The following is a 27858-nucleotide window of genomic DNA, read 5'->3' on the forward strand; positions in this document are numbered from 1 at the left end:
GAGTCTGGTTCAGTATGAGGCAGCATCATGTGTTCATGCTTAGGGATGGATTCCTTCCAGCTCCAATGCAGCAACCTACAGTGCTCGGACATATGGAAGAATATCAGTGGTGGCCCTTCCATGGAGATAGATCGTGGTGGGTAGCCATGTTAGTCTGTCAATAGCAGTAGAAAAGAGGAAGAGTCCAGTGGCACCTTAAAGACTAACAAAATTTCTGGCAGGGTATGAGCTTTCGTGAGCCTCAACTCACTTATTGTCGAAGGCTTTCATGGTCAGAGTTCATTGGTTCTTGTAGGTTATCCGGGTTGTGTGACCGTGGTCTTGGTATTTTCTTTCCTGACGTTTCGCCAGCAGCTATGGCAGGCATCTTCAGAGGAGTAACACTGAAGGACAGTGTCTCTGACACTCTCTCAGTGTCTCAGCTCACTTCTTCAGATACCTGAAGGGTATTTTGTTCGCCAAAATTTTTGTTAGTCTTTAAGGTGCTACTGGACTCTTCCTCTTTTCTAGTGGTGTCCCTGAGCCATGTGCAAAGCCCTCCTCCGATGCCGGGTGACTTCACTTGGATCCTCAAGTACAATGTAAGAAAGCTTAAAGTCCTTGAGCATGTGCAGAGTGCCTCCTCTCCTCTGCTGTAGAGTAACATCAACCAGACCCAAATGTATAAATAGTTTCAGAGGGTAGCCATGTTGGTCTGCAGTAGAACTGTTAGATTCTAGTCCAAGTCTCCCCTTAGAGACCACCAAGAGTTTCACGGTGTAAGATTTCGGGATCTCCATTCCTGCTGGTGTCTGATGAAGGAAGCTTTGACTCTCGAAAGTTTATATCCTGAAAATCTTGTTGGTCTCTAAGGTGCTACTGGACTCAGATCCAAATATATAAAGTAACAGAGCTCAATGCCACCTATCCTCTGCCACAGAGCTTCCTAAACTGTATCCCAACATATGAAGTAAAAAAGCTTACTGCCCATGAGCATGTGCAGAATTCTGCCTCTCCCCTGCTGCAGAGTAATGTCAACCATAAATGTAAAGATAGCAGATAGTGCTTCTGAGAATCGAGTCGAATAAAGGGAAGTGATGGCTCAGCACATTTTGCTTCCTTTTTCACAGCCACAACAGTCATCCTTTCCTTTGCATCTGGGGTGGGGGGTGGGGTGGGAAAGGAAAAGAATGGCAAGTGCATGATGCAGATTCATAAATTTTCCAAACAGAATGAAAGAAAATGTGTTTTTATTGTAATCTTTGTTTGTGTTTAAATACAGGTTCATCACAAGTTAAATTTAAGAGAAGATATGTTTCCCCTCAAGATCGGGTCTGTCAAACAGTTGCTTAGTAAACATGATATCAGATTCTTGATGCCGTGTAAAAAGGACACCCATGTAAGGACACCGCCTATCAGCCCACCTCTGGGTATAACACTATAAAGTGGCTCATAGAGTTCATTATAGAACACTACAAAAATGCCCACAGAGGGCATTATGAATACTTAATTCAGCTATTTATTTTTATTTTTAGATTTACTTCATTTATATCTTGCCTTTCTCTGCAATGGGGACACAAAGTGGTTTACATCATTTTTCTCTCCTCTATTTTATCCTCACAACAACCCTGTGAGGTAGACTGGGCAGAGAGAGAGTGACTGGCCCAAGGTTACTTAGCAAGCTTTCATGGCCGAGTGGGGCTTTGAACATGGGTATCCCAAATCTCAGTCCAGTGCTGTAACGACTCTACCCAAATAACTGGCTCACAGTTAGGTAGTGGTGGATGAAAATAATAATAATACAATCTCAGGTTGCATCAAAGCTACTGGGACCAAGACTTAATGTTCCCTTTGAAAATATAAGTTCTGGCAGTAATCTGGAATCTGTCTTGCAGATGCTGCTTTGGCAATAGTCCATTCAGACAATTCTTACAATAGCAACAAGTTGTTCTCCAGAGCCTTTCCCCGGGGCTTGGTGTTCTCACAACACTGTCACTTCATTATGCAATTATAACCCTTTTAGGCTTGAAATGCCCTGGTTAGTGGTCACAGAATTGTGGATTCAAAACCTGAACAACACTTAAACAAACAGCTTTTATTTAAAGAAAGGAAAACCAAGGGGTTGCAATGGGAGTTTTAAACAAAACTGTGTGAATAATAAAATATACCAAGCGGGTCCAAAGCCTGGGTGAGAAGAGAAGGAAATCCCTTTAGCCTCTGGGCTCTGACTCTCAAGGTGCAAACAGATCTCACTGCACACTTGCAGAGGTCTCTTTTCCTCACAAACTCTGAGAAGCTACTTTTTCTCACAGTCACAGCGGGAGAAGGCTCATAAACACTCAGGATCGAAGGCCAAGGGCAGAAGAAGAAGAGTTGGTTTTTATACCTTGCTTTTCTCTACCTTTAAGGAGTCTCAAAGCAGCTTACAATCGCCTTTCCTTCTTCTCCCCACAACAGACACCTTGTGAAGTAGGTGGGGCTGAGAGAACTGTGACTAGCCCAAGGTCACCCAGCAGGCTTCATGTGGAGGAGTGGGGAATCAAACCCAGTTCTCCAGATTAGAGTCCGCCACTCTTAACCACTACACCACGCTGGCCACTCTTCTGCCAGCTGTCTTTCTCTGACACCCCAGGCCTTTTCCCCTCTGGAACTTCTTCAGAATTTCTCTACTCCCTCAGGAGAAAAAACCTCTGCTTCTTCCCTTCCTCTCCCTTGGAGCCCACTCCCCTTCCTCTCCCTTGGAGCCCACTCCTTCTCTTGTCCTGTTGCCAGGCAATCCCCCAGCCTCCCTGTAGAAATCATTTCCCTGGTGGGGGGTACAGTGTTTCCAGACCAGGGACCGTCCCACTAGGCAGGTGAAAACACAGTCACAAACTTTTACCGTTAAGTAATAAATAAAATTTTTACAAGCCTTATATAATAAATACACATTTGTTTCTGGTCTGTTGCACATAGCCCCCAATGTACACCCCAGCTTCCTCTCCGGGCTGTTCTACGATCATGGGGACATGGTATCTGCACGGGGGGAAACACAACCCTTCTCCCAGATAGCGCAATCATTGCTCTTGCGTTAGCTGTGCATAGTAAATGGTTGTGAGTCACCAAATAGGATTTGTCTCTGGGTGTGTGGGATATGCTTTGCCTGTAAGGGGAACTGTGTATGTCTGGCAGGAGAGACTAGTCATCTTCTACCAGCAGCATAAGGAGGAACACTCTTTGCTGGAGGGAAAAATGAGATGACAAAGGTGATTGACTTCTGTGTGACCTTAGCTTTCATTGCACAAGCTTGGCAAAGCAAACAGGCACGCATAGAACCTCTTCCTGAGAATACCTACATCTGTATTTGTAAAGAAAGACTAATTTTCTTTAACACAAAACACCCAACAGAATCCTTTCTTTTTGTGCATGTTTGCATATTTGTGTAGTTAAGGTAGTCTACACAGGCTTTGAAATAAGACATGTTACATGCAATTAAAAAAAAAAAAAAAAGTGACCAACAAAACTCCCCCTCATTAACTCTTCCCCTTGTCTCCACACCCTTGTGTAAAAAAAAAAAAAAGGTCTGAGTCCAGACCTACCATGTCATCCTAAGAAGGGTTATACCTTTCTTAAATCCATTGACTTCATTGGACTTAGAAGGATGTAGCTCGGTTTAGGATTGCACTGGTATGGAACTTTCTTGCTTCTCAGTGCAGCCTACTAATCTCCATGAAATGCTGCTCCTGGGGCATTGGGGAATGGCATGAAAAGGCTCTGCAGTAGGAAAGGGGATTCAGTGGAAATTTCCAATTTATTCAAGATTGAGCTCAATGCTTTCTTTCTTTGTGGACTGTGCAGCTCCCTCCAATTTGTTTCCATCAGGCTTCCATTTTGCATTGACCTTTCTCTTTCCTCCTCTATCTGAAGCCCCTTCCTTCCTTCCTTCGACGGCTCACACTGGCAACAAGTTGCAGTAAAAATTAAAACGACACAACCGAGTTAAAGCACACCTAGAGAAAACCATAGCCAAGCATTCCTAACAGCCCCTTCTCAACAGTTATTTCACACTCCACAAAAAAAGTGCACTGAAATAAAATTGCTGCTGCATGATTTCTGAAAAGTGGGAGACGTGAGCCATTTGAAAGCACTGGCTCCACAATAGAGAACTTCTTGTTGCTGAATAAACTAACCTAAGGGAGGGTCACGTACCAAGGAGGTTTGCCAGAAGACTGCAATCTTTGCTACTCACCATTCATGAAATATGTGGGGACATTTACAGGTCAAAGGGCAAGTCCAAGAAAAGAGGTGGCTGGACTGGGACCTCCCAGACTGACTCCATCAGGGAACAATGACATTCAGAGAGAGGCATACCTGCTGAAAGCACTAACAGTGCAATCCTAAACATAGTTACATGCTTCTAAGCCACTGAAGTCAATAGGCTTAGACGGCTATAACTCTGCTTCAGACTGCGCTGTTAGGCTCACAAATTTTTACTCAAATAGTTCTTTTTTTGTCAAGGTTTTGTCTCATTTCCCCCCTAACAATAAGATTCCAGGTTACTTCAGCATTCTACTCAGTAGAGTTTTATCTTTTCTCACGTCTTAATATTGAACGTCCCACATTCCAATGAGGCAACTAGGATCACCTCTAACAAGCTTACCTGCCCTTCCAAGACTGCTCTTCCTTTTATTTGATTATATCCCCGGGGCTCAGCAACTTTACCCTACCAGTCAGGAAGGTCCTGGCTAAGATTGCCTGAATTCTTGTCCCCTTCCCAAGGCTGGGGATAGTGATCTTTTCATCATCATCATCATCATCATCATCATCATTATTATTCCATTGAGTCCTGAGTTCTATAACAACAGCCAGAATCATCCCCCAAATGGTGCTCAGTGATCAGATCCTGATGTCCAGCTCCCATGAGTTTCACCACCTCTGCTGTAATCACTCCTACTTTGCATGGGAAATTCCACATACTTTCCCACTTGGACTGTGACCTGGACATTAGCTTGAGTTTCTGTTCTGATTGTGGTAAGCATCCCTCTAACTGGCTCCAAACCCTCCCAGTTTGTGCAGTTCCGAGACCAAGATCTTCTTATGACCTGTTCCTTATTCTGTAGCTTTTCTAGTCAGCATCTTACTCCTCAATATAGGGCGAAAACGCATGGTCACTTTATCCTCCTTTAATCCCTGTTTCAGCCAGGATTCAGCCTGGATCGAACTCATGCGTTTCGCCTAATGTGCGTTCGATCCTGGCTAAAACAGGGATTGAAGGAGGATAAAGCGACCATGCGTTTTCGCCCATAGTCTCAGTTTTACCTATACAGTGGTGGTGACTTTCAGAAGAAGTTAGTACAACACAAGTACAAACAATGCCACTGAAACCTCTTAGAGTATGAAGGATCCTGTCTTACTGCTGTGATTACTACTAGTACCCTTGTTGCAGTTACTAATGTTTTGACAGGCACGGCTCCTGGTCTTGTTACTCCATCTGTTTTGGTAATGACTGGTTTTACCACTGCTCCTCTGCCTAATACTACTCCTACCTAGGCTTGCCAATCTCCTGGTGGGGCCTGGAGATCTCCTGGAATTGATCTCCAGACTACAGAGATCACTTTCCCTGGAGAAAATGGCTGGTGGGTGGCAACCCTAGCTCCCCCCTCTTCAAACTCCACCCTCCCCAGCACCATCCCTAAATCTCCAGGAACGTCCTAAGGCAGAGATGGCAACCTTAGAGGCCTCTGTTGTTTGCTTTCTGAACTCTGTGACAACACATGTGTTTGAGAGATGTATTTGAGAGATAAAACCCTGATAAAAAGCCATGAATAGCAGGTGCTTCGGTGCTGCAGATAATCTCTGCGACCTCCCCCCTTACTAGTACACATTCGCCCTTCCCAGGCTCTGACGCAAACAGAGCTACGGGGCTGAATAGAACACGTTTGAGCTTCCAATTACATCTTCCTGGACGAGGATTCCTCATATCCTCCCCAGATAAAAGGCTATAATAAATTCACCAGGAGGGACATTCTCCTTCTATGTCACCACCAGTGCCAAGGAGACGAGCAGACTGTAAGGCACTCAGTAATGGTAAGGATCCCATTTCTAATAGTGAGGCAACAAGTTGGAGGCTGAGCAAGAGAATGGGAGTTTCAGGTTGAATCTTACTTGTCTTTTTGAAACTGGATAGCCGGGTGAAAGGAAGCATATGATACGATATCTGGTATGAACTGCAATCTTATTTACTAGTAAATAAACCCTATTTAATTAAATGGGAAAGAAAATAAAATATATTATTTGGGCTGCAATCCTAAACTTATTTGCTAGTAAGGAAGCCTCATAGAGGAAAGCAAGATCTGTCATTTATCTGATTGACTGGAAATATTCAGACAGCTTAGATACTCTGATTTTCTACATGGGAATGTTCTTGTTATAAAGTTGTGATGACACTGGAGCTGAATATTGGGGGTGGGGGCTCCCAAATAAGAAATAAAAAGTATGATTTGATTGATACGATGTTGTGCTGCATTTGTTGGCAAGGTCAAAAAAGGAAGATGTTGTGAACAATGATAAACAGTAGGAACAGTCATTGAAAAAGATAGGCTAGTTCTTTAGAAAGAACAATATAAAAAGTAGACACATACTGAATTTTCACTTAGAAATGTTCAAAGTGAAAGGGGAGGCTAAACAGCACCTTTTTCATTACTCTTCACAGACCTGGATTTCTCCCCCTTTGTTGCTGTGCTGGTGTAATGTGTGTGTGTGTGTGGGGGGCTGTACTTCCTCTACCCCCAGTTATCCCAGCTAACTACTAGGGAAGCTAATTTAAAAACATCCTTATTAAGAGCCAGCCCAAACAGTGCCCATTTGTCAATAGTGCAAATGCCTCAATTCTGAACCGAATTATTTCTGATATTTGGAAACCAATTAGAAAATGTCTGAACTGTAGGTTATGCTGAAGCTTTGCTATTGGATTTCCTTTTTGCTGGCAGTGGGAGGCACGGGGCGGCAAGGAAGAGAGTGAAATTGCAAGCAGCCGTGTACAATCTTTTATTTAGTCCTACCAACATAACAAAATAAGTGTCCAAACGGTTTGGTTCTACAGAACACTTTGGATGTTCGAAAGGCAGGAAAAGGTAGGAGGAAAGATTTTAGGCCATAATGGTAAGACTTTTGCAAGCATCCTGTGTAGAATTCCAGGCAGATTTGAAAAGATAAGATGGTGGAGCTGGTGCCAGATTGCATCTTTTGGTCATCTGGGAAGAAGAAGCAAAAACAGGAGTTTTTTTAGATTGCTCTTAATAAAAGGTAATTGCATGGTTTTTGTTCTGGGATTTAACACTAAACGCACATTCATTTAGGATGTTTGTATTCTGGAAGCCTGACTTTTTGGATAGAGATTTGACCAAGTTCTTTCTCTTGCAGGTTCTCAGCTCATAGATTCCTCAAGAAGAAGGGGGAGGAAACCAGGATGCCCAAACTCATGGCGCATGCTCCCTGGATCTGGCTACGGGAGGGGAGGGAATCCCGGAAGCTGGTGCTACTGGTTGTCTTTGTTGCCCTGCTGGTAGACAACATGCTGTTGACAGTTGTGGGTAAGGGGTGTGTTGCTTTGCCTGTCTTTTCTCAGGGTCATATGAGAGCCAGTGGTATGGTGTATAGAATGCTGGGACTAGGACTGGAGATACCACCAATAGCAGCCAAAGATTCTGCTGAACCTCTCTTATACTAGCCTACAGCGTGGATGGGCAGGGACATGAAGGGGATAGAAGATGTGGAAGAGAGATGTGGTCCGAAAGCAAATATGTTTCTTGGAAATGGTTGTTTAGTCTGTAGGGGAACTCTGCAGGAGAATCATGCATGATGCCCATCCTGAAGGAATATTCTCCAATGTTCCTGGGTTGTGTACGACACCTTCAAATTGCAATCTAAACTTTTTACTGCTTTCCTTTCAGTGCCAATCATCCCTTCCTTCCTGTTTGCCACCTACAAAAGCACTAGCCATTCTGCTGCTCTCCAAGGCATGGATCCGACAGTGGACTCCACAGCTGCTTCCTACAATGCAGTCTTGGACTATACTGCCAACAGGGATGCAAACAGTGCAAGGGGGAACAGTTCCCAAGGGGGGAACGGATCTCATCTCCCCGTGACCGCTTTGATGCCCAGTGACAATTGTACAGAGGGAGCTGACTTTATGACTAAAGAGAATGTGCGAGTTGGATTGCTGTTTGCTTCTAAGGCTTTGATGCAGCTCATAGCCAACCCCTTTGTAGGACCCCTAACCAACAGGTACGCTAGCTTTTAAACAAACCAACGGTGTGTATATGTGAGGTATGGTATTTATTGATTGCCTTGCTTTGTTTTTAACCTGCTTTTCAGCCCTTGAAAAGAAAATTGGCTCCAAAGCAACTGGCAGCAATTAAAAGCAAATATAAATATCTTGTATTCTAATAGTCAAGTGTGGGTCAATCTGCGGATACTTAAATCTGTGCATCAGGGACACACTGACAAAAACCAGATAGTTTTGCAAACTTGAGGGACCCCCAGGTTTGCAGAAAAATCTGAAATTGTTAAAAAAAATCACATTGGGGGTTTAAATGCCCCCTAAAAACAAAAGCATTGTCTGCACATGTATTGCAGCATTGGTGATGGAAGGAGTGGCTGGCAACTGCAGCACACATGGCAGTGGTGGTGGAGCTGGGAGCCTCCACAGGCAAGGTGGCAGTGAAGGAGGGGGGAAGAAAGCTAAGAGGGGAAAGAGATCCCCCTATGAGTATTGCAGGTCCCCATTATTAAAGTATAATTTGAATGAGGTTGCCATTCAGACATGGTGGAAGGATGCCTGGCTGCTGCTTCTTCTCTGCCTGACTTTGCCAAGAGCAACTGGTAGCTGGGAGGAGAGGAGCTCTCAGCTGCAGCTGGATCCAGGTATGAGGGAAGGATACCTGGCCACTTCCTTGTCCCCCTCTGATCTTAGTGATGGAGTGATGTCCATTGAGAACTAGGCAGAAGGAAGCTGTCAGTTGGGGTTGCATCTAGTCATGATACTGGTTGCTGCCTCTTTAGCTTAGCTAATGGTAGCTGGAGGGAGGGAACTTTGCTAGAGTAGGATCCAGGCATGGTGGAAAGATGCCTCTTCTGCTTCCAGCAATGCTAAACAATGAAGGGACAATGCTGTAGACTGATCAACAACTGTACCTGCCATTTGACATAAAGCATTCCTGGGAAGTGTGTTATTGTACATCCCCTTAAACAACATCTGATGCAACTGATGAAGAAACACGAAGCGGTCTTTACCGGAACACCGTTTTGCATTTATTTTAGTTGCATACGTTCTATTATTTGGGTGCTCGCGTTTTGAAGCCTCAGGCTAATTGCTCCATAGCATGTTTCAGTGAAGCCGCCAGCTTATCAGATGGCACAATGGCATCATTTCTGCTGCCACTCCCACAACCTAACATCTGGGCAAACCCTGGACCTTTCATCATAATCAAGGACTCTAGCTGTGTTTGGGAAAAACTGCAGCTGTAGACTGCTGTGTTGTATTGTTGTTCACTGTCTTGTATCTCGAGCGGGTGCTCTTTGTTAGAAGTATAACATATACTATTACAATTTATTTACAGCATTTACATAATATCAGTTTATTTTATTATTCTGCCTTCAGCAATGGAAGATGGTAAATCATTCAGTATAAGTGAACATGCAGATGAAAGAGACCTCAGGTTTTCCCACCATCACTCCACAAAAAACCAGTGTGTATAAAGCCATTTCGGAAAACCCCTCCAGGATGATTTGAGGTCTCTCTTAATCTATAAGAAGGACTTGATAAGGTCTATGCTGGCCTGTGAATTAGTTGTTTTATCTTTGAATTAGATGTATTTTAATTATGCGCATATTATTAGCTCATGGGTCTAAGTTTCCTTGAGCATTTTGTGGCCAGGCAAGAGATAAATGCATTTTTGGAAATAAAAGATATACCTAGATTTTCTTTCTTTTTGTAGGATAGGATACCATATTCCCATGTTTCTTGGGTTTGTCATCATGTTCCTCTCCACACTTAGTGAGTATTTTGCCTCATGTTTATCTGTCAGTTTTCTTACCTTATCAGACTATGTGATCCTGAGAACCATATCTGTCTGAAAGGAGAATCAGAAATGGGGGAGGAAGAAGCCCCACCCCAATGGATTGATTAACTATTCAGGGATATGTTTATTTTAAATGACTTTTTTGATTTTGCAAGTGCAGACTCCTGAATTGCTTTATTGAGGAGGAGAATGGCTTGGGGAGAGAGGGAAATTTGAACCCTTGTCTCTAGATTTTTTTTAACTTTTGCTGAGGAAAATGTACAGATACTAATGTTTTCCCCAGAGGGTGTAAAAGCACCTCAAGGGTGTCTTTTTCCAATGACAAAAAATGGGAGGAGAGGAAAGGGTTCAGGTTTCCCTGTCTCCCCACATAATTTTCCTCCTTGATAATGCAACCCTGGCAACTAAATTTGCAAAAGAAAAACAAGTCATTAAAATAAGCACAGAAGAAACAGCATGGTGAGTTGAGCCCTATGTAAAAATGGGGCATTTGTTAAAAAGAAAACGGATGCACTTAATCTCTTGTGCATATTTTGGTCAAATTCATGTGTATGAACACTAAGCCGCCATTTCACACATGGCAGATGCTGAGATCTTTTGAACGTTGATAATATAGTGTAGGACAAATTGTGTTTTTCTAAGATTTCTTTATCAAAAGAACAATCTTATCTTTTAAATGAGCTGAATACATGAATATAGTATACAGCAGGCAGAGAAGAGCTCTCAACAGCATAAATGCTTGGAGGGAGGACCTGAACAGAAATACTTGATGTGCGAATAGAGGTGTTACATGCACATCCTTATTTACATCTATGAAATATTGTGTTTGTGTGAAAATAGCCTCCATAGTGATATATGAATGGAATACAAACGGTGTAAAGGTAGATGAAGAAATGACAGGAAGAAAAATGGGGTGAACCAAAACAGTTGGTGAGAAACCAAATCCAAAAGAAATTAAAATGGCCAAATCAATTCATTTCCCACTTGCTATACCTTAATCAGAAAAGTGACATCATCCAGGAAAGTCAGACTAGTATCTGGCAGACCCAGGTTCAAATCCCCACTTGCACCATGGAAAATTGCTAGGCGACCTTGGGCCGTCATGCTCTTTCAGCCTAACCTACCTCTCAGGGTTGTTGTGAGGATAAAACGTAGGAGAGGAGAATGATGTCAGTTGCTTTGGGTCCCCATGGAGGAGAAAGATGGGGTACAAATAAAACAAACAAAACAAATAACTCACCATCACCAGCATTATAATTTTCCTTAGCATTTATATCATGCTTGCATTTCAAGGCTGTCACAATTTTCCCCCCAGTAACTTGAACTTGTACTGGTCCTGATTCTGCTGCATTTCTCTCCCTCCCTTAGTGTTTGCTTTCTCCAGTACTTATGACTTGCTGTTTGTGGCTCGAGCACTGCAAGGCATCGGGTCTGCCTGTTCGTCTGTTGCAGGTAAACCGGGTGGTAGGTGTTACTGGAATGGCCAAAGGACTTGGGCAGGTGGGAGAATGTCTTGGGAACAGGTCGTCCTCCAATTCCTTACAGTGTGCAGGTTCCAAGAGAAGACATTGTTATTTAATCTCAAATAATCAAATGCAATGTTCATATTATAGTTTTAGCTTTGTAAACCACCAAGAGTGCCACTTTGGTAGAAGGGTGACCTAGACATTTCTTAAATAGATAGATAAGTGGTGGACACAGCTAAAACAGGTGTGGTACCTGGAGAGAAACTCAGAGCAGTCTTGGCTTTGTTCCCCCTGTTTGCAGGTCTTGGGATGCTGGCAAGTGTCTACACTGATGATGATGAAAGGGGAAGTGCTATGGGAATAGCCTTAGGTGGCTTGGCTTTGGGGGTTCTTGGTGAGTAATACTTGGTCCACAGTGAACAGTAGAACTTTATCATGTTACCAGCTGAGCATTCTTTGATGACTTGTTTCTCCTGTGGCTTCCATCTACTCCTCTATTCTCAGCTACTAGATTCCTTTTTGCCCCTGGAGATCCTCTCCGATGCTTATTTCATGCTTGTTTCGATCATGGTAAGCATTGGTTGAAAACCATCCTCATCTTCTATATGAGATGGGTGCACACCAAAAAGCACATTGATGCATGGAATCCTACAGCCATGCCAGCTTCCTGAGTGACAGCTGTGTCAAGTGATGTTCCAAGTTTTCACCTACATGAAAGATTGTGGATGGATGGGGGCCAGAGCTCCACACCATTAGGAAGAAGGTGATTAAGCATAGATATGATAGAGGTCTATACAATTATGCATGGTCTATACAATTATCCGCCCTGACCTGGATGGCCCAGGCTAGCCTGATCTCGTCAGATCTCAGAAGCTAAGCAGGGTCAGCCCTGGTTAGTATTTGGATGGGAGACCTCCAGGGAATACCAGGGTTGCTGTGCAGAGGAAGGCACTGGCAAACCACCTCTGTTAGTCTCTTGCCTTGAAAACCCCAAAAGGGGTCGCCATAAGTCGGCTACAACTTGATGGCACTTTACACCCACAAATACAATTATCCATGGTGTGGAGAGAGTGGACAGGGAGACGCTTTTCTCCCTCTCTCATAATACCAGAATATGGGGTCATCTGCTGAAGCTGGAGGGTGAGAGATTCAAAAAAGATAAAAGGAAATATTTCTTCATACAACAGGGAGAGGGAATAGTCCAGTCCAAGGAGATTCAAACCCATGAGAGAGTCAAGAAAAGTTTATCCAACAAGCAAATAGGGAGAAATGCCAGTGAATTGGACCAGGCACCAAAGTACAAGTAAGGAGCAGGAAACCAGCACGATTGGAGATTGGCTTTTCAGCACCAAGGACAGCTCTCAGTCAACAGACTATTTGTTCCAACAAACTGAAGTCAGACTGTGTGTGTAAAGTGCCGTCAAGTCGCAGCCGACTTATGGCAACCCCTTTTTGGGGTTTTCATGGCAAGAGACTAACAGAGGTGGTTTGCCAGTGCCTTCCTCTGCACAGCAACCCTGGTATTCCTTGGTGGTCTCCCATCCAAATACTAACCAGGGCTGACCCTGCTTAGCTTCTGAGATCTGACGAGATCAGGCTAGTCTGGGCCATCCAGGTCAGGGCAGAAGTCAGACTGAGCCCTTATATTCCTTATTGAACCTGCTACCAATCTTGGACTCTGTCTTTACCCAAGGAACAAATATCATTAAAGGAAAAATCTGGCCTGGAACCTTTCCACCCATCACCTTGCCATGAACTGTAAATGGGGTTGTTGTCATCTGACTTGAGAGGGAGCGGGAGATCATGGGTCACTCATGATGTGGGCCATGGTTCCTTGTATGTGTGCGTGGAACTTGGTGGGACTCAGCTTCAACTCCAGCTCTGAGGGATCCTGGTTTCTGCATCTTCTCATAGTATTTCTATTGGGGATTGTACCTGGCTTCTCCACAGCCTGTGTCTCCAGGTTCCCGATGGATTTTGGTACCCCTCTTCCTGAGTCTGTGTCCTCATCACTGTTCATGGCTCAGGTGATAGTAAGAATATTTTTTTTAATGGAAGAATACTCCATCATGTGAGATCACTGGAAGTGTTACTGCCCAGGGCCCAGGTTTACCACCTTGGTGAAACTGAGTTTCCATTGTGCAAGACCAACCCTCACTATCTGCTAGACCGGCTTTGCAGAGTATTAACTTTCTATGCTCATCCTGCTCACCCGCCTCTTATAGGCAACACACACTTAGATGTACCCAGGTACCTTTTAAGGGTACAAATCTTACCTCCAGCTCCCTGACTGTGTGCACTAAGTTTAACTGTAACTAGTTAAGAATCTTTTCCCCATTAGATTAAGTGTCTTTCATGCTAGGGCCTTGGAAGAGCCAAGAACTATTCCCCCCCACCCCTGATGATCTTGTTTCTTTTATTCCTGTTGCTTTACTTCAGTTGGAGCACCGTTTGGAAGTGTGATGTACGAGTTTGTTGGGAAGTCGTCTCCCTTTCTGATCCTGGCATTCTTAGCCTTGTTGGATGGAGGTGAGTCCTCTGGCATCCCAGGAAGACACATTCACAGCTGTGGTTGAGGTCAGGTAGGTTGAAAAGGGAGACTCAAGGATGAAGGAAAGTTTAGCTGGTGGACAGAAGTAGGAGGAATGGTCAAAGGTCAGGAATAGCAAAGGTGAGATACCATTTCAAAAAGGAAGCTAGAGCTGAGAAGCAGTGTGGTGTACTGGTTAGCAACAAGGGGAGCTGGGTGCAAAGCCCCACTTGACCATGAGAGCCAGTGTGGCATAGTGGTTAAGAGTGGCAAACTCTAATCTGGAGAACTAGGTTTGATTCCTCACTCCTCCACATGAGCTGCAGACTCTAATCTGGAGAACCGTGTTTGTTTCCCCAGTCCTCCACATGAAGCCTGCTGGGTGACCTGGGGCTAGTTCTCTCTGAACTCTTTCAGCCCCACCTACCTCACAAGGTGCCTGTTGTGGGGAGGGGAAGGGACGGTGATCGTAAGCCACTTGGAGACTCCTTAAATGTAGAGAAAAGTGGGATATAAAAACCAGCTCTTCTTCTTCTTCTGTCTAACTTACTGTCCAGGATTTGTTGTGAGGATAAAATGAGGGAGGTGAACACTATGTATTCTGGCAGGAAGGGTGGAAGAAGCCTGTAATAGATATTTATAGAATATCTATTATGTTATTTTTCTTTAGGTTTACATAATATCTATTATAGAATATAGGTTTATAGAATATCTATTATGTTATTTCTCCTTTAGGTTTACAGCTGTGCATCCTGCAACCAAAGATTTCACCAGAGGTAGGTACAACAATAGGGCATGGCAAGAGAGAAAGCAACTAGCAGGCCTTACTCTCTCTTGATCAGATGGGGCAGGCAAAAGATTGTGACTGCTCTGGAGTATAAAAAGGTGTGAGAATGATTTCGAAAGAGAGCTTGGGGGCAGTATCACAATGTCTGTTTTTCAGGTGTAGGGCTTCTGGGTGACACATATTTATCCCACCTCTCTACTTTTTAAAGCTTTCAAGTGAACATCGTCAAAATTGAATCCAAATATGAAATCTAAACAATGGTGGCCAATGAAAAAATTGCCCCACGTGGAGATCTCTGAATTTACAGCAGCTCCTTGCAGGCCTCCGCTTCTTGTATAAATTGAGCAATCCTAAGCCGGTCTGCTCAGGATCCTACTAAGGTCTATTCAGTGGGGCTTATCCCCAGGAAAGCATTTTTAGGATTGCACTGAAAAGTATTCACATTCACTTCCACACCTCATAAACAGAATCACATGGAAGTGCTTGCTGAAAAAAAAAAATTCTTCTGACATACCCTAGGTCCCCAAACTTTTTTAGCCTGTAGGCACCTTTGGAATTTTGACACCGGGTGGTGGGTGTAACCACAAAATGTCTGCCGCAGGAGGCGGAGCCAGACACAAAACAGCTGCCGTGGCTTACCATCAGTCACACAGTAAAGATCCTTGCACTGTGGTGGCAACTGCTGCCAAATAAATGTTTGTTTGCTTTTTTAAATCTGCACAGCTAATCAGTTCTCTAAAGGTCAATCAGAAGCCTTGCTGGCAGAAGCCCTACCCACTTCCTAAAAACACTTGGTGGGTGCCAGGAATGGTGTTGGCAGGTGCCATGGCATCCACGGGCATCATGTTGGGGACCCCGTCCTTAAACATCCCCTACCAGCTGAGAGCCTCTCTAGCTCAAATTGGGGAGTGTTTCCACATGACCGATTGAGGTTGACAGTACTGGGTCTAACGCTACAGGATGCATCTTTGATCCCTCTGAGCAGCCTCTCTTCCCTAGGAGCCAGCGTGGTGAAGTGGTTAAGAGCAGTAATTAGGAGTGGTGGACGCTAATCTGGAGAACCGGGTTTGATTCCCCACTCCTCCACATGAGCGGCGGACGCTAATTTGTTTCCCCACTCCTAAACATTAAGCCAGCTGGGTGACCTTGGGCTAGTCCAGGGGTCTGCAAACTGTGGCTCCCGAGCCTCATGCGGCTCTTTGGCCCGTTGAGTGCGGCTCTCCGAACTTGGTTCGGAGCCCCTGCTCTCGCGCCTGCTTGCGTCGGCAGCCGGGCTGCAGAGCCGGCGCGCCTGAGAGAGAGTGAGCGAGCGCGAGAGAGCAGGCGAGCGGGCGCGCTGTCTCTGCCCCCCCGCTGTGGAGAATGGCCAGGTCCCCCTTTCCCTTGCCCTCAATGGTTGGGAGGCTAAAGCCTCCCCTCCCCTTTAGCCGTGCGATTGCTGGGCGGGCGGCTCAGGGTTCCTGCCCCCCCGCCCGCCTATCAGCTGTTGGGTGGGGCGGGCTTCCTTTGGTAGACCTGGCCTCTGGCTGAGTCCCATTGGGAGGCCATGTCTACCCACTGGCTTTCTTGGCGGTAGACCTGGACTCTGAGGAGGGGGAAAAGTCCCCCTTCAGAGGCCAGGTCTACCAATTGGCTTCTATGGGCCTCCGGAGGCCAGGTCTACTGCCAAGAAAGCCGATGGGTAGACCTGGCCTCCCAATGGGACTCAGCCGGAGGCCAGGTCTACCAAGAGGCTTTTATGGCGGTAGACCAGGCCTCCAGATGAGGACTCCGGACGGAAAGGGGGAAATGGCAGGGACTTACAATTTAATTTTTATCAATAAATGAGATCACTATTAAGTATGATATCAAGTTTTATTCAGTGTACCTATAGTTTAATTAAGACTTAAAACTTTAATTAAAGTTTATTAAGTTAATAAACAGTATACCTACCTATATAGTTTAAGTTTAAGAAATTTGGCTCTCAAAAGAAATCTCAATCATTGTACTGTTGATATTTGCCTCTTTTGACTAATGAGTTTGCCGACCCCTGGGCTAGTCACAGTTCTCTTAGAGTTCTCTCAGCCCCACCTCCCTCACAGGGTGTCTGTTGAGGACAGGGGAAGGGAAGGTGATTGTAAGCCAGTTTAATTGTAACTTAAGCGGTAGAGAAAGTCGGCATATAAAAACCAACTCTTCTTCTTTTGTGTAGAGTACCCAAGGGATCCCTCTGCTTACTTTGCTATGGGACCCCTACATTCTCATTGCTGCAGGTAAGTCGCCGTACAATCCCTATGGGGTTATTGTGGGTATTCCATGGCAGAAGTGAAGTTATGGAGATAAAAGTTTTAGGATAATTTGGGGGGGGGGAGGTATTCTTTCATCACTGGTTAGGGTTTTCCTAACACCAGAATAAAGCACCTATCAGTCAAAATGAAATGTTGGAGAGTCTTGGCATCTCTCCTCCTTTCTGATTCTCCTCTTTGTCACCCTGTTGTTGGACCTCAAGAGGAACTGGTTGACTACTGTGTGAGACAGGATGCTGGACTAGATGGACCCTTGGTCTGATTCAGCAGGGCTCTTCTTATGTTCAGATGTTCTTGATAATTTGATTTCTTTGCAATAATGGAGGTGCAGGATGGGGGGAAAGAGGGAAAAACCAAAAAGAACTGTCTGTGGAATCCTAAAGCCTTCCTAGATAGTTTTCATTTGGAATGAACAAAAAGTATTTAGCATAAAAATAGATATTTCAAAGAGAAAGCAGCAAATTAGGTATCAAACAAGATGTGAGGTTGGAGATCCCTGATTGAGATCGTATTATTATTATTATTATTATTATTATTATTATTATTATTATTATTATTATTATTATTATTATTATTTCAAAGCAGCTCTGGGGAAGGCTTGAATCAGAACGGCGTAACTGTAATGGGAAACATGAGGTTTAATCCTTTCCTCTGACTCAGCTATTTCATTACTCCTCCACAAGGTCCTATTAGCCTTATGTAGGAAAAAAAATATACAGACATTATGGAGATATCTTGTGGAGTGGTGGTTAGAGAGTTGGATTAGGATCTGGGGGACCTAGGTTTGCACAGACCTTTTCTCTGCTCCTCTGCAAAAATAATCAGGCACACCGACAGCTGATAACAAGGACACAGATCCAATATGTTTCCTCTCCCCCAGGTTCTCTCTGCTTTGCCAACATGGGAGTCGCTATCCTGGAAGCCACTCTGCCCATCTGGATGATGCAAACCATGTGCTCCCCGGAGTGGCAGCTGGGTATGCTCCTTTTTATACCCCTCCTGGTTATTGGCTGGGCATTTAAAAGCACAAATCCACTTTGGGCTGCCAACCATGGCTTGGGAAATTCCTGGAGATCTGGGGGTGGAGCCTGGAGAGGGTGAAGTTTGGGAAGGAGAGAGAGCTCAGTAGGAATGCCGTATCATAGATTCCACCCCTGGAAACTGCGATTACCTTCAGGGGAATTGATCTTTGTCATCTGGAGATCAGTTGTAATTCCCGGAGAACTCCAGGTCCCACCTGCTGGTTGGCAACCCTACACCCACTCCTAAAGTGGTACATCTGCATGCAGCTAGCCGTACATGATCAAAGGTGTGCAGCTCAATCCGAAGCACTTGGGATCTGAATCAAATACTATTGGATTGTAGTTAAGTGCAGATAAAATAGTCACCTTGAAAGGATGCAAGCAACATCTAATGAGATCCATCCCTCAAACCAGAGGAAAGGGGGCACAGCAGAATATAAAGTCCTCAGAGGGATAATTGCTTGTCTTTCCTTGTGACTGTTTCAAGCTGAACAATTTATGCATGCTAAACAATCCTATGCTCTGACCTGGATAGCCCCAGGCTAGCCTGATCTCATCAGATCTCAGAAGCTATGCATAGAATCATAGAGTTGAAAGGGACCACCAGGATCATCTAGTCCAAATCCCTGCACAATGCAGGAAATTCACAACTACCTCCCCCCCCCACACCCACAGTGTCCCTTACTCCACACCCAGAAGATGACAAAAAACAAACACAAACCCTCCAGGATCCCTGGCCAATCTGGCCTGGGGGGAAATTGCTTCCTGACCCCAGTGGCAATCGGAACTACCTTGGGCATGCTAGTAAGGGCCACAAGAGCCAAACACTGATGCAAACCTTCCTGCCCTCCCTCTCATGACCTGCTTAAGGTCATAGAATCAGCATTTCTGACAGATAGCCATCTAGCCTCTGCTTAAAAACCTCCAGGGAAGGAGAGCTTACCTCCTCCCGACGAAGCCTCTTCCACTGAAGAAGTGTGCTGTTAGAAAATTCTGCCTAATGTTTAACCAGAAACTCTTTTGATTTAATTTTATCCCATTGGTTCTGGGCCGACCTTCTGGGGCAGGGTCAGCCCTGGTTCATATTTGTATGGGCAACCTCCAAGGAATACCAGGGTTGTGACATGGAAGCAGGCAATGGCAAACCACCTCCAAACATCTCTTGCCTTGAACACCCTATGGGGTCACCATAACTCAGCTGTGACTTGATTGCACAAAAAAAATGCCTATGCAAATATATCATTTGCATACTTTATGCAGGATCTAGAGTTTCTTGAGGCAGAATTGGCAATATGTTGCTTTTAAAAGAGAACCCACACAGTTCTGCCTCAGTTTCATTTACAAAGGGACTTGCTAGGGTCTGCAGCTTACAGTCACCAGGGCATAAAAACAAAAGAATGCACACTTTTTGTTCTGCATCATGGATTGTGTCAGATTTCTCTAGATTCTCTCTGTTTTCAGTCTTCAAATGCAATATGTACCTGACTCTGGAATGGTTTTCATTAGTTTTGCTCCTCCCAAAGGGCTGTGGCCAGGGTGGAATCAGTGGCTCCCACTTACAGTGCTTAGGGCTGCACTGTTAATTTGCTCTATTTAAGTCTTTTAAAAAAACCACCACAGTTCTTTTAGTTTGTGGCTTGACAGAATCCATCTGAAGAATGAAAGATTCTTATAAGAATCAAGAAAAAAAATTAACAGATCTTGAACCAGCCACTCAACTCTTTGCATAGCCCCTTTTGCGGTAAACTGATATAACATGTTCTGTGTGAACTTCTTCCTCAAGAGATGATTGCAAATGTGGCAATCCTGTGATGAGTGCACTTTCCAGATGAGTGGCTCCTGGACATCTAGACTCTCCCTTAGGAGGCTGGAGGCTGGAGAAGGTGGGGATAAAGCAGGATACAATACTTCCAGAGCAACCCTAAGCAGGTCTGCTCCGAATTCTACCCATTTCTATCCAATGGGGCTTATTCCCATGAAAAAGTTCTTAGGGTTGTAATGTTTGGAATGTAGTTACAATCTGTCAGTACAATCCTGAGCAGAGTTATACCCTTCTAAGCCCACTGACTTGAATGGACTTAGAAAGATATAACTCAGGACGGCACGTCTTGCTATCTGATTTTAGGTCTTGCTTCTTGGTTGGTTAATTAATTAAAAAAACTATTTTAATGCCGTTGACTGTTTCAATGGTTTCCCCCCTTGTTATTTGTTACATATGATCAGTTTAACTGTAAAATTATAAGCCACTTAGGGTATCAAATTAGGTAAAGCAATGGGATGGAAATATGAGAAGTCTGTTTGGCGCACGTATGCATCATAAAACAGATGTGTGTTCATTTTTACACGTAACATTTGTGGCAGCTGGGAGAAAGGGGCACTTTGGAAAAAAAGCTGGGACATTTCAAGAGAAAAAAACCCACATGGCTTTTGCAGAGGTACCTACTGATTTAAAAAAAAGACGCTTTCAGAGGCACAGGGGAGGACAGATCAGTACATGCCAATTTACCAGCTGCCTAGGATACGGGTCGGGATAATGAGATAAAATTGCCTACCTTTGTTGCAAAAACCACTGAAATCCAATTTGTGGAGGAATGACCTTTGGGGATGCTCTCAGCGATACTTACTACTCAAATGGAACAGCTACCTAGGTTGAGCACAGCCGCTGACAACTGCTAATCATATTAATAGCTATTCATCCCGGAGGATCTCTCTGCCAGATAAGGAGGTCCTGGGAGAATACAAGCAGCCACTTTTTTCTGCTGGCTTCTGGTTTCCTGGAATGGGAAGCACAGCAAGGTTGTGGGGGGTGGGAGAGGTTGCCAAAGCTTCCCAAAGCACCCAGAAATAAATCTGGAGCCAACATAGATCAAAACTGGAAAAAACGTGCTCCAAATGTGCTAGTCACACCCAGAAGCCAGGCTGCCCCAAGGCAGTGTTTAAAGGCAGCCCCATGTATCGTGCATTGCAGTAATCAAGCCTGGAGCATGGGTGACATGGAAGTTAAAATAACAGGGTTGCTGTTTTGCCGCTTTGTACTGAGGAGCAACCGGGCACCTTCTTAAATAGGTTCTTTAGATGAAGTTCTCTATTACTTGTAGAAGGCATGGTACGGAGGCTCAATGAGAGACAGACACCATCATTGTACTAAGTACCTTAAAAATGAAACCAACACGTCAGTTTAGATGGCTGCTTCTGTTTGTTTCAGTGGCATTTCTTAGCCAAATGAGCAGGGCATAGATTTTCCCTGAGAACCTGGACGATAAATTAAAGGGACAGATGGAGGAAATTAAATGCAAACAATCGAGTTTCAATAAGAAAGCTGTGTTATATTGGAGCAAACAGAGAGGTCTGGGAGGCATTTATAGTCTGCAGGGGAGTAAATTAACAATAGGCTACTGTCAACCTATAACAGTCAAATATTTGATTCTGGTTTAATTGTAACTGCAGAGCACTATGACTCTGGTACTGAGTGTGGGCTGGAAATGGAGAAAAAAGGGCAGTTTCATTTGGGCTAAGTGCCAAAGGACCCAGCCTGTCCTCTCCAACATTTTGCAGAGGAAAATATAGATATGCCTCCAAAGGGTTACCAACACACTTGGAGAAAAATGTCCTGTCCATTTAATAGGGACCCAGTGTGTAAAAATGGATAGCTGAAGCTTTTCATGGCATGGAGATAAATGATGTCCCCTGGGAAATAATGACCCACTAGGCCTCTGTTAAAGAGAAAGGATGATTTTCCCCAGTTGGCAACCCTGTCAGCACCCTGCAGCATCCAAGTTCTGAATTCTCATTCCAAGGATTACCGTCCAAGGAGTATCATCAACACATGTGGGTCACGTCTTGCTTGTGGGCTTCCTAGAGGCACCTGTTTGGCCATTGTGTGAACAGACTGCTGGACTTGACGGGCCTTGGTCTGATTCAGCATGGCTTTTCTTATGGCTGCTCCATCAGCTGTGTTTTGGATTAATTTCCTCTGCATAGTATTAACCATGCAAAACTGTGCTTAGCAGCTGCAGTATGTGAAATGGTGGGCTGCTCACCACATGGCACCTTATTGGTCATGTGCTTGCATTAAAATGTATGTACTCTGGAGGCAATATGATTGACACTTCCGCTTTAATTTCTAGAGACCCTTTACAGGATGCAGAACCCTGAGGAAAGACAACATTAGCAACTTGTGCTAACAATATTTGAATGAGTTGCCCCCCCACCCCAAGGAAAAAAAAGGGGAGTTATTTACCAGGGACAGGGAACAGAAAACAGGGACGGTGTCTGGCAGATCAGGAGAATTATCACCAATTGAAACTGGTTTGACACTGAGAGCTCAGCTGTGTACATTGTCAAGAGCTTAGATTCTAATTGCTTTGGATCAGTTAATCTTATGGGTTAACCGTAAAGTCATATGCCCAGAGGGAACAAGTGACAGCCAGGGTGGTGTAGTGGTTAGAGTGTCAAGACTAGGATCTGGGAGACCTAGGTTCGAATCCCTACTCGGCCATGGAAGCTTGCTGGGTGACCGTGGGCCAGTCACACACTCTCAGCCTAACCTATTTCATGGGCATGTTATGATGATAAAATGGAAGAGAGGAGAACATTGTAAGGTGCTGTGGGACCCCATTGGGTTGAAAGGTTGTGTATAAATGAAGTACGGTACATTAAAAAAGTAAATGAACCAGAGGCCATGGCAAAAGGAACAGTAATGCTTTTTAATGATAATATTTTAATATTCCTATTTTCTAGATGGGCTTTGATTGTTAGGGAGTAGCTCTGTCCAAATACCCATCAGTCCTTGGTAGAAGTGACCTCCCTCTCCCAAGTGGTGACAGGCAAGTGTTGCTGTGAAAAGAAAGCCCAGTTTTAGATTTTAACAGAGACACTGCTATGAGTTGAGTGGAGTAGCTTGGAAGTTGCTGCATTTCTGCTAAAGGGATAGTGGATGTGCTGGAGAAGTGTTTGTTTGCCTCCCGTTGTGCTCTCTACTTGTACATTTGCAAATACTACAAAAATACCATAAGTCTCCTGTGACCTCTGCTACCTTCATTCAAGTCTGATGCCTCTCTTTTGCAGGGGTAGCTTTTCTGCCTGCCAGTGTATCTTACCTGATTGGCACCAACCTGTTTGGGTTACTGGCCAACAAAATGGGGCGGTAAGTAGAATCTGCCTGGACCTAGATCTTGGAAGCTAAGCAGGGCCAGCCCTGGTTAGTACTTGGGTGGGAGACTGCCGAGGAGGAAGTCCAGGGTTGCTATGCAGAGGCATGCTTCAGCAAACCACCTCTGTTCGTCTCTTGCCTTGAAAAGCCTATGGGGTCGCCATAAGTTGGGCACGACTCATCGGCACTTTCCATCACCAAGTGGAATCTGTCTGTCTGTTTCTTCTTCCCTTCCCCTGTGATGCTTCATCATTTTGTTCCTAATTATTTTTTTCATTTTTAAAAGGTGGCTTTGTTCACTGATCGGGATGGTACTGGTGGGGATAAGCCTCCTTTGTGTGAGTATGATGCCAGATCTATACTCCAAGGTGGATGCACAGAATAGTCAGCTGGAAAACCACAAAAGAACCATTTTTTCTTCCACGACCTGTGCTGGGACAGGAACCTCGGAAGAGAATTTGGGGGTGGGAGCTTTGGTGAGATTCCCCATTCTGTGGAACGAATACAGACCAAGACTCCATTCTTAACATAGAAATCCATCCCCGAAATAGCGAGGTTAGAAAGTGGGTTCATTTACAGAAAGAAAGGCTGGACATCTTTATTAAATCTCGTAATGAGTCATGCTGAGTGCTTGAATAGTTATGTTGGATTGAAGGACACTTGCCCTCCCTTTCCTTCCTGCTCCCAGCAAGACAGAAAAGGAGGAGAGAAAAGAGACGGGGTCTCCCCCATACCTGAATGTTGCATTAGTCCATCCATTGTATGAGTCTCTAAAGCAACCAAGGGATAGTTCTGTGAATTGTATTCAATTCCCTGGTCCACTCATCTCCTTCCTTTCTTCTCCCCTGCAGATTCCCTTAGCTCCAAATATCTATGGACTCATTGGGCCTAATGGTGGTGTTGGTATTGCTCTTGGTAAGATTATGAAGGATTCTGGAACGATTTGCACCAAGGTGTTCACAAGCAATTCTAAAAGCATGAAGTCATGCATATTGGGGGGGACGGGACACCTGCAGTGACTAGGCCTTAGGTAGCAAGTGGTTGGGCCATGTGCTCTGTCCAGGGAATGCATTATATTTTAATAGATTTTCTTCACTTACTGGTAAGAACTCAAGGAATTGAGATGGGTCCTTGTGAGGGGATATTTCAGGTTTCAGGGAGAAGGTTTCATTTTGTGTGTGCATGCATTTGTGTGATTTATAGCAAAATTCAAAGGTCTGCCCTCAAATAAAGATAAGATTCAACTTAAAAAAGCAGCCTATTTTAAGAACATTTGCTACAGTTATTTCACAGTAGCCTGAAATATGTACCCCAAAAGAATAATCACATGTGGTTTGCAACCTGGGGTGGCGAACAAAGATGCCCCCCTCCTCTATATGTGGCACACACGGGTTAATTTCTCACGGTATTTTTTTCTGTTCTGAGGATAGGCATGGTGGATTCCTCAATGATGCCTATTATGGGATATCTGGTGGATCTTCGGCATGCCTCTGTCTATGGCAGTGTCTATGCCATCGCTGACGTGGCCTTCTGCATGGGCTTTGCTATTGGTATGAATGAACTCAAAGTCACCTTTGTGTTGTTTCTTGTGTTCTGTGTTGTTCATTTCCAGTTTTTCAATCTCCCCTCCCCAATTTAAACAGCTTTTAGAGTTCTGTTTTTTGATCAATTGATCTTCACAGCACTGACAGTAAGCTTTTGATCTTTTAACAAACAGCCTTGGTGGAGTGGGGGTGGGGGGCAGGAGAGACAGAGATATGTATTACTCGAGACAATGAGGAGAGTTCCTGGGGGATGGGTTAGCCCAATGACAATGAATAAGCATCAGGCAATCTGGGCACTGCACTTTCCCTAGCCCATAGCAGTGCGCTAAAATGGTATGGCTTTGGTGGGAAGATGCAACACATATGCACCGTAAAATGAAAAAAAAAGTGTGTTAACAGCACAATTGACTATAGAGTCGATAGACTTGATTTCTATGGGCTTGTATTGGAGTAACTGCCAAGAACTGCACGTTAGGAGTTGGTGACAGTGGGTACAAATGGGTTGAAAAGGGAAGTTAAATGGCATTGAATTTGTGCAGAAAAGGAGAGAAGGTAACATGGAAGCCTGATGGGTGACCTAGGGCCAGTCATACACTCTCTGCCTGACCTACCTCACAGGGTTGTTGTGAGCATACAACGGAGGAGAGGAGAATGATGTAAGCTGCTTTGGGTCCCCATTGGGGAGAAAGGCAGGGTATAAATGTAGTTATATTTCATATAAAAAGGAGTCGTTTAATTTTTGTGCATGGTCAGGGAAATCATTTTTCATTCCACTTATTTTCTTGGGAAATTTTCTTACTTTCAGTTGCTTCCTGGATGGCATTTTGGTTTTATTTGTACAAAACCAACATAATAGCAGGCATCATTTTTAATGGCAATATTTCTTATTCAAGTTCAGACATGTGGTTGGGGGAAAAGGGTGATGGCAGATATGTTCCAGGTGTGGAGAATCAGAAAAGAAACTTGTCTGGATAGGAGACCACTGGGTAACCTTAGGTATGTTGCCATAAGTCCCATGAAGGAAAGATGGGATAATAAATAAATAATATCTTATGTCATTCATTATTTCCAGGTCCTTCTACAGGGGGTGCTCTTGTACGAACCATTGGCTTTCCCTGGCTGATGGTCCTCATTGGTGGAATCAACCTTTTATATGCCCCCTTCTGCTGGTTCCTACGGAGCCCCCCAGCCAAAGAGGAGAAGATTGTAAGTTTTTCTCTGAAACTGTAAACTGGCTGAATCCAAGGAGTTCTCATATTTTATAGGTCATATCCATCTAGGAGTTCACCACATGCCCTGTATGACACTTCTGTGCAGTACTGGAATTGCAAAAAAACATTCTTTAGGAAGACTGTGCAAGATGATGCCCACCCCATGCCAATCTTTCAAGAGGATAGCTTGTGACTTTCATGCATAATTGGGACAACCCTTGGAGATGAGGAGGAAACACAGAACATGGGTTCCTTTCTTTAGAAATCTATTCAACTAAATTATCAAAATATTATGAATGCTCCCCTTTTTGGGTTGCTATAGTTTGGGTTGCTATACCCTAAGCACCTGTTTAAAGCAGTCCAGGAATTTACTTTCAAGGCACAGATGTAACTATGATTTTGGAGGGGCAAAGGAGTTGGTTGTATATGAAGGTGTTCTAGAAAGATGTCAGGGAGAATGGTTGATAGTATAGCCTTTTCTGTGCCTTTTCTATTGAGGGGGGGGATAGAAATCATTTTGTATGGAGGAACATTTAATCATAACAGACTCTGTTGGCACTTTCAGTTGTTCAGCCCAGGCACATTTACTCTCTCAGTAACAACTAGAACTTGGGTTCTGCAGGACCAGGGAGAGCTCCTAGGGAAAGTGGAAGTTAGTCCCACAGTGTCCACAATGTATCTGAAATCTTACATCCACCAACAGGATAGGGTGGCTATCATAGTGTCATTCCCCAGATGAGCTGCAAGAAATTTACATGGGCAACACTGTGGCTTAGAGTCATGCACTGTGGTTACAGCTGTAGCTGGGTGGGGATAGTAGGTGCACCAGTCTATCTAGAGCACCTTTTCATTCTGTCTAAGCATTTAAACTGATCTGACTTGGTATAAGGCAGTTAAATGTGATGGTGTCTTGTTCCCTTCACCCCTCAGGCAATTCTCAGTGAGGGATGCTCCATGCCGACCAAAAGCTACACCACCCAGAAAGTTCTCCAGGACTTTCCACTGGCTGACATTAGCGATGAGGAAGTGGAGAGTGAAGAATAGAAGGAAGCTCCATCAAAGGTCCCCCGTTAAAGCCATGAAGTCCGTGTCGTCTTCTCCAGCAAGCGGAGAGCTCCTTGGATCACTTTCTTATCTCTGTGGGTCAATGGAGCCTCTAGGTATTGGGTCAAATGCCAGGACTTTTGAATTCCACCTTCTGCTAGCCTGCACCTTTTGCTATTGGAACTCGGGGACAAACATCAGTTAGTTGCTCATCTGCTTCTCATCTTTAAAGACAGCAGCAGCGGCTGCAAAGCAATTTCCTCCCACGGTATCATCTGTGCTAGGGGTGAGCTCAGTGATATCAAGATGTATTATTTAGTGTGTACAAAGTACTTAGGATTCATGGCTGAAACCCACTCGCTGCAGCGAAATAAAACAGGAGTTCAGGGGCACCTGAAAAACTAACAACATTTACTGCAGCATAAACTGTCAGGGGTCAGAGCTCATTTCATCCTATGCGTGACTGCTACATGCAGGCTCTCTTTATTTTTTGCCCTTCCCCGTATGGGGTTTCTTGATTCAGAAAATGTATAGGTCGCCTCTCCAGAGACCTGTGCGAGTCACAACTAAAACAATAAAGCCTCACAAGCCATTCAAAACAGCATAATACAAACACTGAGCAGATTAAAACAACATTCATAAAACACGACGGATAGCCGTGTTATTCTGTCTGTGGCAGTAGAAAAGAGCAAGAGTCTGGTAGCACCTTAAAGACTAACTAAATTTCTGGCAGGGTATGAGCTTTTGTGAGCCACAGCTCACTTCTTCAGATACAAC

General features: G+C 44.3%; 1 protein-coding gene across 1 annotated transcript; it reads left to right on the plus strand.

Moving 5' to 3' along the window:
- The first annotated feature begins 7426 nt into the window (after positions 1 to 7426).
- Positions 7427 to 27081, plus strand: SLC18A1 (solute carrier family 18 member A1). The gene is made up of 15 exons (XM_056860659.1): positions 7427 to 7550; positions 7911 to 8244; positions 9957 to 10015; positions 11409 to 11492; positions 11808 to 11900; positions 13946 to 14035; positions 14772 to 14812; positions 17015 to 17075; positions 17989 to 18084; positions 23198 to 23276; positions 23569 to 23620; positions 24134 to 24197; positions 24713 to 24832; positions 25899 to 26032; positions 26968 to 27081. Exons 1-15 carry the CDS (start codon positions 7427 to 7429, stop codon positions 27079 to 27081), a joined length of 1545 nt encoding a protein of 514 aa, XP_056716637.1.
- Positions 27082 to 27858: the final 777 nt, after the last annotated feature.

Source organism: Euleptes europaea, chromosome 14 (genome assembly GCF_029931775.1).
Source record: "Euleptes europaea isolate rEulEur1 chromosome 14, rEulEur1.hap1, whole genome shotgun sequence".
Taxonomy (NCBI): Eukaryota; Metazoa; Chordata; class Lepidosauria; order Squamata; family Sphaerodactylidae; genus Euleptes; species Euleptes europaea.

Excerpts from the sequence above, each read along its gene's own strand:
- SLC18A1 (XM_056860659.1), top strand. The coding sequence starts at position 7,427 with ATGCCCAAACTCATGGCGCATGCTCCCTGGATCTGGCTACGGGAGGGG. Across the intron at positions 10,016-11,408 it reads CATGTTCCTCTCCACACTTA|TGTTTGCTTTCTCCAGTACT; the intron begins GTGAGTATTTTG and ends TCCCTCCCTTAG. Across the intron at positions 11,493-11,807 it reads TGCCTGTTCGTCTGTTGCAG|GTCTTGGGATGCTGGCAAGT; the intron begins GTAAACCGGGTG and ends CCCTGTTTGCAG.